This window comes from Ixodes scapularis, unplaced genomic scaffold (genome assembly GCF_016920785.2).
Source record: "Ixodes scapularis isolate PalLabHiFi unplaced genomic scaffold, ASM1692078v2 PGA_scaffold6__148_contigs__length_123643588, whole genome shotgun sequence".
Lineage (NCBI taxonomy): Eukaryota > Metazoa > Arthropoda > Arachnida > Ixodida > Ixodidae > Ixodes > Ixodes scapularis.
Genome location: NW_024609881.1, coordinates 1,991,612 through 2,001,756, shown reverse-complemented (window position 1 = coordinate 2,001,756; position 10,145 = coordinate 1,991,612). Strand labels below are relative to the sequence as shown.

Genomic DNA, 10,145 nt, shown 5'->3' with positions numbered 1-10,145 from the left:
GCACCTACTTCATACGCCGACGAATCACATGCAGGTATAATGGGTCGACATGGGTCAAAATATGTTAGAACTGGTGCTGACGTCACTAGCTTCTTAAGCAAGTCAAAGGAGTCTTGACAGTCTGTGCTCCATTCCCATGCTGCCTTCTTCTGCAGTAGATGATTAAAAAAATCCATGGTAGTAGTTGCCAAATTCGGTTAAAATTTGCCATAGCAGCTAGTAAGCCTAAGGAATGAATGCAACTCTGCCTTGTTGTTTGGAGTGAGTGCATCTCAAAGTGCTGCTACTTATCCTCCATGGTTCGTAGACCATCCTGACTGATCACATGACCGAAGTATTTAACTTCCGTTTGAAAGAATTTGCACTTTTCTTTCTGAAGGAGTATTCCTTTTTCTTGTAGTCGTGTTAAGACTGCTTTTAAGTTTTCAGGATGCTCACCCTTTGTTCTGCCGGTCCCCAAGATGTCATCTGGGTAGCAGGGGGTCTATGGTAACCGTTGGAGCACTTGATCCATAATTCTTTGAGAGATGAAGGGTGCAGACGCTTTGCCAAAGGGAAGACTGTTCACTTGGAGCAGCCCCAACTGGGGGTTTATAGTGAGGTACTTCCGCGCTGCAGGATGCATCTCGCTTTTGAGTGGTCCACCTTGGAGAAAAACTTTCCTCCTGCCAACGTTGCAAACATCTCTTCTACGCTGGGGAGTGGATAGTTGTCGACCTCCAAGCATGGATTGATTGTCGACTTGTAGTCGCCGCAGATTCTTATGTCTGCATTCTTTTAGACAACAGGCACGATGGACGACGCAAACTCCTTGCTATCCACCGGGGTTAGGATCTCTGCCTCCTTCAAAGCCGTCAGTTCTTTAGAGACTGCTGCCTTTAGGGCATGGAGTACTGGTCCTACCTTGAGGAGCTTTAGTGTACCCTCTGTTTAGCTTGAGGTGAGCTTCAAACCCCGGAAGACGGTCCAGATTGTCTGAAAACACCTGAGCAAAGTTCTTCAAAAGCCTGACGACTTGTTCCTTGTTCCCCTTCTCCAAGTACTGGGCAGACTTGATACTAGCCCAGTCGAGCCTCAGCACTTCTAGCCAGTCACGTACCAAAAGTGGGGGATCCTTGAAGTCCACAATCTGCAGCGGCGAATTGGGAACTTGGTCTTGGTACTCCACTTCTACCTGTGCCTCCCCTACCGGCTTCAGCTTGTTGCCCGTAAATGCTCGAAGAACAACTCCACTCCTTCCCTTCACCAGGTTAGGGAGCCTCTTCTTGTACAGGTCTAGCGGGACTACAGACATCGCCGCCCCGGTGTCTACTTGCATTGTCAGGGGAATCGTGTTCACTTTCACTGTTACTTCCAGTGGCCTCGGACGTGTACCCGAAGCTCGAACATCTCGACCTCGTTTTTTGTGTCAAAGTTTAGCGTCTTGACCTTTTCCCATTGATTTCTCCGGCTTCGTGTAGGTGCTCCGCGGTGCTGAGAAGTTTGTGGCTCGGACTCCTTGCTCTTTCACGCTCGATCAGGGTGTCCATGTCTTCCGCACCTGCGACAGTCGAAGCTTTTCCACCTGCAGTTAGTTGGTGTGTGATTCGTAAGTCTCCAGTGCTTGCATTCGGGCTCCTCCCTTCAGCTTGAGCACTTCGGCGTCCGCGCTTTGGCCATGTAAAACCTGCGCGCTCGCCGAGGTGGCTTCCATTGCCACTGCCATTTTTAGCGCCTTCTTAAATGTCAGGCCAGCTTCCGACAACAGCCGCTTTTGAATGGAGTCCCTGATGATACCGCACACCATGCAGTCACGTAAGGCTTCGTTCAAAGTTCTGCCGAATTCACATGTCTGCACCAACTTCTTCAGTTCGACCACAAACTTGAGGATAATTTTACTCTTGTTTTGGTTTCTTTTGGGAAAAAGGAAGTGTTCCACGATGACGAGAGTCTTAGGCGATAGGTGCTCTCGCAATACGGCTACCAGCTCGATGTATGACTTACTAGACGGGATGTCCGGAGCCAGCAAACCCTTTAACAGAGCGTACGTCTTTGCGCCAACGAGTCTTAGGAACGCTGCCACTTGCCTTTCTGGTTTGACATCATGGGTGACGAAAAACTGGTCAAGTCGCTTGATGTAGCTTGGCCAGTCCGTGCCTGCTTTGTCGAACAGTTCAATTCGACCGAGGGTCGCCATGGCGTGACGATCCTTCGACGAGGCCCGCATGGCTGGGTGTTCGTCGCCAGTTGTTGTGTGTTTGAAGACCTTTGTTCAAGTGGCCGCACTCCGCCACCGCTAGTGCCCAGTCAACTTAAAGTGCCGTGTGCACAAGGTTATGCACGGCCACCCGCCCCTGCGCTCGAAACACCCTCTGGACACCACAGATACCATCCATCCTCTCAATTTTATTATTCGTGCACATTGTCATGCACGACGACGTGTGTCCGAATGGTATGTTCGAGGAGTTTTTCGTGATTGGCAGCAAGTTGAACAAAATTCTTGTTTCCTTATCTTATCACTAAAGTTCTAGAATCTTGAACAGCCTTTTCAAGTCTGCATCTGAGACGTCTCCATGTGAATGATAATGTAGTGATTGCGCAGGCGAGCTGGTGGATGTTAACCATTTTGTTCTTAGCCCGAGACTGAGGCAGGAAAAGAGGAAAGTTTCGAAGTAGAAGAAAAATGAACAGTCGAGGACACGTCTCTAACACAGCTAAAGACAAGTTTATTTGGTCACCTTCTTATATACACTCCACAAACTTCACCACAGCACCTTCCGGATCTCGAAAGCCAAAAGATAACAAAGGTCCCACATCTTTCCACCACAATTGTCAAACGACCTTGTGGAAAAGTCAAGGTCGTTTGACAATTGTGGTGGAAAGATGTGGGACCTTTGTTATCTTTTGGCTTTCGAGATCCGGAAGGTGCTGTGGTGAAGTTTGTGGAGTGTATATAAGAAGGTGACCAAATAAACTTGTCTTTAGCTGTGTTAGAGACGTGTCCTCGACTGTTCATTTTTCTTCTACTTCGAAACTTTCCTCTTTTCCTGCCTCAGTCTCGGGCTAAGAACAAAATGGTTCCATGTGAATATCATTCTTGAAATTGCCGTTGTAGGCCAACGTTGCAATCATGATGTTGCCACTCGTCGGAAAACATGCACTGCTTGCTCTTTGGCGGCGCAAGCACGCAAGCGTAATTCCAGCACATCATCTCAATTTCAGGGTTGCGATGGTTTTTAGTGAAGGGAGTGTTCCTGAATTACGAGGGGACAGTTTCTATCAATGCGTTCTGCAGTTTTGTTGATTTCCTGTCTCAAATCTTGTCTCCGGGGGGGGGGAAGAAGAAGAAGAAGAAGAAGAAGAAGAAGAAGAAGAAGAAGAAGAAGAAGAAGAAGAAGAAGAAGAAGAAGAAGAAGAAGGGGGAAGAAGAAGAGGAAGGAAGGAAGGGGAGGGGGGACGGGGGAGGAGGAGAACGGGAGAGGGGGTCTACGGCGAAACCGAACTACCGGCTCGAGCATGATGGCAACCCTTGCAATCAACGGCATGGCCATTGTGTTTTGCGAAGTTTGTATAGACCTTTTGCTATATTACCCAAGCATCAAGGAGAATGCAGGGATTGGTGTTCCACGTGCCGCACGTGCTGGCCTCAGCAGTAGTGAATTTTCTAAAGCAAAAACCTAAAACAAATTGTATCTTGCACGTGCAATCGTGAACGCTTTATTTTGATTATCTACTTTGAATCTTTTATACGGGCAAGGCGTGTGGCACATGGAAGAGAAATCCCTGCATTCTCCTTGATGCTTGGGTAATATAGCAAATGGTCTATTGCGATACTGCAAAACATGCGACAGGCCTAATTTAAATAGCAGTTCCAATCAGTCAGGTAAGATGCTACTGCTGTTTTACTGCTTTGCTTTTGCAGATATCAAACATTTGTAGCAAATAATGATACACGTCCATAAAGTTGCCGGCAGAAAAGAGTTTTCCACGACAAAAGCAGGCGTCAGAACGAGCCCCCACTTCTCTTCTGAGAAGGACTACGATCTTTGTGGTGTGCCATGCATGTTGTGGAAGCGTTGTGAAAGCTGATCGTAAGCTCGCGCTGAGCAGGAACTGACTAAACTATGGCCTCCAGTGAATGCCACCTTCGGCACCACAATGCACTTGAGCGAGCGGGGAGTCAATAATCTTCATGCAGGATCAACAAAGACAACTTGAGAACTAACATATTGCTAGTTCGTAAGTTCATGTCGAAGAGGACTTACGAACAAGCGCATATTGCCTGCTGGAACAGCTAAAAACTGAGCAAAAAGACACGGCAAAAGAAGCATCAGTACAACTCGGCAGTGCAAGAACGGATCTCCATTCTTAAAAACGGAGATCACATCGGGGCGCAAGGTTGCTTGACAAACAGCCAACCCGCCGAATGCCTGTCGAGTTGCTGGTGGTAACATTTGACCAGTTTGAACTGTCACGACACTTGGGCAGTTAACGAAGCGACGTGAGCTGGTGCACGCACTCACTTCCCATTAACAAAATAATTACAATGGCCTCAGTTGATTTGTTTCCAACTTTGTTGAGTGTCTCCCGTGTAAATGACTGGGTTTCCAATGCACTGTCGCATGGGGACACATAACTTTCAGCACAGAGGCCCAATGGGCAGCTCTGCTTATTGATGGCCTCATATGGTCTAGGTACACTCACTGATCCATGGTGTATCATTTTGACACACCCCTTCTGATTCTACATAAAGAAAAGCTTCAGAGACGCGCTGCTCTTTCTTGGTAATTGAAACACAAAGTGCAGTCCAGTAGGAAGTACTCTTAGGTAGAGGAAGTTTCGCCTTTGTTTATGTATATAAGAATACAATGTTTACATGTTTGGTCAAAATCTGGATGAGTGGAAGGATAAATGTTAATGGTTGTACCCCTTGTAACAGGCATTAGCTTGTGCCACCTAGCGTAAAAACAAAAAAAAAAAGTGATTCTGTCCCTTTTAAGCCAATGCATTTCTGTAAATATCACTGGGCCGGGGAAGGGGGTGATTGCTGGGATGACGCTTAAAGGGATACTTCAACAAAATTTGAAATATTCCCGTCGTGCTCAAAAATAGGTTGAATATGATCCACAATATCCGTAAAAGACAATTGCACGTTTGTATTTTGAGCCTGGTGGCTGTATTTTTCGTTATAAACGGCCCACTCTGCCCCTATAAAAATGGCTTCCGCCATTCAATATACATCTGACTGACATCCTATTGCCCCTATCGCCATTCGATTGCTCTCGCTTGAAATTTATGAACACGGTATCACCCCTTTATTGAAGTTTTGCAATGACGTGGTAGACGCTAAAGTGACAATCAAATGGCGAAAGAACCCTTTAGCGTCTTTTTATTGGCAGGTGTCCATACAGAATTCGGGTATCGTCTTTTTATACTCATCCTATTGTCAATCTAGCGCCCCCAGTGGCAGTGCAATACCGGCCAATTTCTGCTACAAGTAAATCAAACTTTAAGTACAAACCATAGTTATAATATACGCTAGAGGTTCAACTGGCTCTTGTGTTCCGCGGCAAATTGAAGAAAACCATACATGGTAAATTTCTTCCAAAATGTAATTTAATTACAATTACAATCATTTTGCTCCAAAAGTAGTTTAACCTTAATTACAACTACTACTATGTAAAAAATAACTCATTACAATTACAAATTACATCAAAAAGTAATGCAATTACTTTACATTGCTTATTTCTGGGAGCGACCATTTTCGTCTATATAACTTCAAACAACATGTTAAGAATGCAACGCATTTCTTCATTCCTTGCCCAAATGTTTGAATCGCCGAATATATATCACGAATTGTACATTTTTTTGTGAATTTTCTTAAATTAATGAGAAATCTTAACAATTTGGGATAATGAAATCCTACGTTCTTATATTTTCAATAAATAATAATAAAATAGTTTATATACTCGAAGATGCCAGATCACTAAAATAAAATTGGTTGACATACTTTTCTTAGCCAGGCAAATAAAAATGTGACAATTAGCCATATCTGAATATTTTAATAGTGTTAATATATGACTACAATCTACATCCACACGCGCTAATACAACCATATTTACAGACAAACGTTTCATTTTTTCCTAAATTATTTACATTGAGTTGAAATTAGAATGGCTCAAAATTTATAAGACCCGAATATGGGCTCCCGAATCCATCATGACAATATCAACAGGTGCGAAGTCAGCTCAAAAATGCTTATGCAAATAATATCCGAGGTAAAACCAACAAAAAATAAACTTGAAAATAATACAAAAAAAAATGCGACAGTACTCAAAGGGGGGCGCAAAAAACGGGCAAACAAATAAACCCTTAAAAACCCCAACCTCGGCCGCCTTTTTTTTTTTCGAAAATTTGTCTTGTTGGGACATTTGGCGATATTTACGACATTTCTTTTTACGACTAACACTGAAAAAAAAAATGTCGACGACAGTGCTAAAAGCGCGAGCTCGTTGCTTTGGATCGCGCGCCACGAGCGCTCCTGCAGCGGGTGCCGTCATGGTAGTCAAGGCTACTCGCCCGCTGCTTGCTCGGCCTTCGCAGCTATTCTATGCAAGGGTGACAATCCGTCGTACTGCACACAAGTACAGCTCCAGAAAAGTGCGTTCAAAGTTACTGCGGCTGGGCTCTGTCGCCTCCAGTACACGTAATCTTCATTTGCAACAGGAGTGACGGACGGCACCGGGCGGAGTTTGAAAATGGAGAACGCTTATTTTGATGTTCCTAAGAACGCGAGGAGTACAGGCGGCAATGTTGACAACACGCACCAGCGCGGACACCGCCGAGCCGCCGAGCCGACCACCCGGTCACACACACGCCGAGCGACCGACATTACACAATGCAGTCAGCGGCATCCAAAGAAAACGAGTTGTTGACGTAAAAATAACTAAGATGTCAAAATAAAAGCTGCTATTTTTACGTCCGTGATCCACGCCCCCTGGATATCCAATCGGTGTCGAAAATACGCAGCCTCCGATTCCAAACCGAAACTAAAATCCCGTCGTATTGTGTGGCTAAGCGAACTTTCGTATCGCATATAAAACTTTTATTTTAATACATTTGTTTTGGTTTTTCAAGTTTGTTAAAACGTTTTATTGTTTTTTTTCGTAACTGTTTTACGAATAATTTCACGTTAACTTTTTATTTCCGCATTTATTATGCACCTCGAAACAAAGTCTCTTACAAGCCAATCCAATCCACCCTGAACTTCATTTCATTTGCGTCAAAGTGAGTAACCAGATGATGTCGGCGCGACGGCGGCGATTTGAAACCGTCGGGGTAAAATGTTTTTTTGCCGATTAGTGTAAAGGTGGCAGTGCGACGGATATCTCCCAGAAGGTGTATAGGCATACCGAGGCCGCTACCAGCGGACCACTTGGTTTCGGCGCGGAGCCGTTACCGTGGGGGCGATCAAGAAGCCCTTCCTCCGGAGCGCTCAACGACCCGTTAGGCCTACCAACCGGGCGTAGGGCGCAAGTGTTTTCTCGACACGGCGTGTCGGGGCGCGGCTAAACGACGGAACCTGGCGGTGGTGGCTGGGACGTCTCGGAAACCAGGCAAGGGAGACACCTAACATCATGACTCCACGGAGGAAAACAATGACAACCAGTCAAATGGAAAAGGCAAAGAAGAGGGGAAAGCGAGACAAGGCGTCAGTGGAGTGCGAAGGATGTGAGAAATGGGTGGATATCAGCGAGACACCGTTCGAATCATGCACGGAGGCGGAGAACAGTACATACAAATGTAAGGAGTGCAAGGAAAATGAGGTGAGAAGAATCACCTTGGAGGAGGAGATCGAACGGCAAGTTAATGCCTTGAGAGAGGCAATGAGAGTGAAGCTGGAGGAGGCAAAGGCAGAGAGAGCGGCCATAGAAAGTAGGATGTTGGCGAAGCTCGAAGAAGAGAGAACCTTGAGAATAGCGACGGAAGAGAAACTGAAAGCAATAATGCAGGACGAAAGGAACAAGAGAGAAAAATTAGGGGAGGTGTTTAATGACTGGATGAAGTCATGTGAACCAGAGCAAATGACGGTCAACGGGGCTGAAAACGCGCCGCAACAGCTGGAACCGAGAAACGGGGTTAAAGAAAAGAAGACATACCACACGGACGGGAAAGAGACAGTTAGCTTTTCCCAAGAACGGACGGGAAGTGGAGATCTGGATGAGGAGCAGGGAAGACAGACGACTGGAGGCCAAACACAAAGAAGCCAGCACAGGAACTACAAGGAGGCCCTCATGAGGCAGAGAGCAGACCCAGATGACGGGACAAAGGAACAGGACAAAGAGAAGAAGGTGGACAAGAGAGTCTTAGTGGTAGGGGACACCAATGCCTTCAAGATAAAGAGAGCCACACTGAAGGTGGTAGATTACGACAAGAAAGTTCACTTTGCAACTAAGCCGGGAGCACAACTGAGAGAGTCACTCGAGAGAGCAGAGAGGGATGGGAAAATATGAAATGCAGAGGCAGGAGTGGTGGTCATACATGCGGGAGTGACAGACGTGCAAGGCGAAGAATCGGTGGAAGAAATGGCAGCGGAGCTAGGGAAACGGCTTGAGGACTGGACCACGAGAGCCCCGAAACATTCTTTTATGGTGTATGAAGTCCCAGAAATCAAAGACAAGGGGGACCCACTTAAAGAGAGGTGCGCCAAGTGGAACAGGCTATCAAGAGAGATCAGCCAGCAGCTGGGACCGAGGGTGGAGATGGTAAAGAACACAGGAACGGGAAACGACATGGAAGATGGCTGCTACAACAGAGATGCGGCAATTGAAGAGGGACAAGCACTGGGTAACAGACTAAAGAGTTTTTTAGGACTGAAATGCAAGGGGAAAAGCGTGACACCGATGAAAAGGCGACAGGAAAGAATGGAAGGCAGGCTGACTCTGGACCAGAGACTACAGCGACTCGAGGAACAACTCCAGAGGATGTGTCCCCCACAGGGACATGCCCACTAAGAAGAGAAAGTAGGAGGGATGGTGCCTGCAACAACACGAGAGGCGGAAAACACAAAAAGGCACCAGACCGGGAAAGAAGGAAAAACAGACGAGCAAAAAAGAAAAAGAGGGAAGTGAAGATTGCCTTTTTAAACCTAAAAGGAGGAAGGAAAGCAGGAAAATGGGAAGAGGCCTTTCAGATGTTACAAGATGATAAGATTGGAATGTTCGCAGTCACAGAAACCCACCTCAGGGATGAAGAAAGACCCCCAGATTGCGAGGGGCTTTTTTGGGATGGGGCAAACAGAAAGGACAGTGAGAGAAGGGGAGGGGGGGTAGGATGCTTTAGCGGGCCAGGCTGGCAGAGAGAAAGTCCAGAGTGCAGAGAGCACATGTGGTTGACGGGGACACTGGCGGGGAGAAAGGTGGCAGTGGCAGTGGTGTACCTGTGGACGGGGGCTGACAGCAGGGAGACAAACATCAAGCTAATCAAGTGCATTGAAAAAGACTATCATAACATTGGGAGACCTACCATTATGGTAGGCGATTTCAACGCACACCTCGAGGAGTTTGATGGGAGAACAGACGGAAATGGAAAGCTGCTGCAGGACATGGCGGAACACCTGGATATGGTAATCGTCAACACACAAGATAAATGCATAGGAAAGACGACATGGACGGCCAGAGGGATGAGCTCTACAATCGATTATTGCCTGGTGTCCCCGGACCTGTATGAAAAACTGAACTACATGGAGATAGACGAGGAAGGCGACAAGAGCTTGGGAAGTGATCACAACAGATTGCTGATCACTTTCGGAGGAAAGCCGACGGAAAAGAGAGTCAGCGAACCTATGAGACCACACCACATAACGCAAGCAGAAGCACAAACCATTGCGCAGAAACTGGAGGAAGAGGTGGAAACCAGGCAGGTGGAGACGTACGGGAACCTCATGAGGTGGTGGAAGGACCACCTGGAAAAACTGAAACGACCGACACAAGGGAAGAGGAGGAGAAAACGATGGTGGGATGTGGAGGTGAAGGAGGCTATTACAAGAAGGCAACTGGCAAACAGGACTCTGCGAGGGACCATCAGAAAACGAAAGGAGGAGAAGAAAGCCCCCCTACAGAAAGATTCAAGAGAATGGAGGGAGTACCAGAGCAGGAAAATAGAGG

General features: G+C 46.6%; 1 protein-coding gene across 1 annotated transcript; it reads left to right on the top strand.

Moving 5' to 3' along the window:
• The first annotated feature begins 7,616 nt into the window (after positions 1–7,616).
• On the top strand, positions 7,617–8,492 carry LOC120841838. Its single transcript, XM_040212835.1, has one exon. It carries the CDS (start codon positions 7,617–7,619, stop codon positions 8,490–8,492), a length of 876 nt encoding a protein of 291 aa, XP_040068769.1.
• Positions 8,493–10,145: the final 1,653 nt, after the last annotated feature.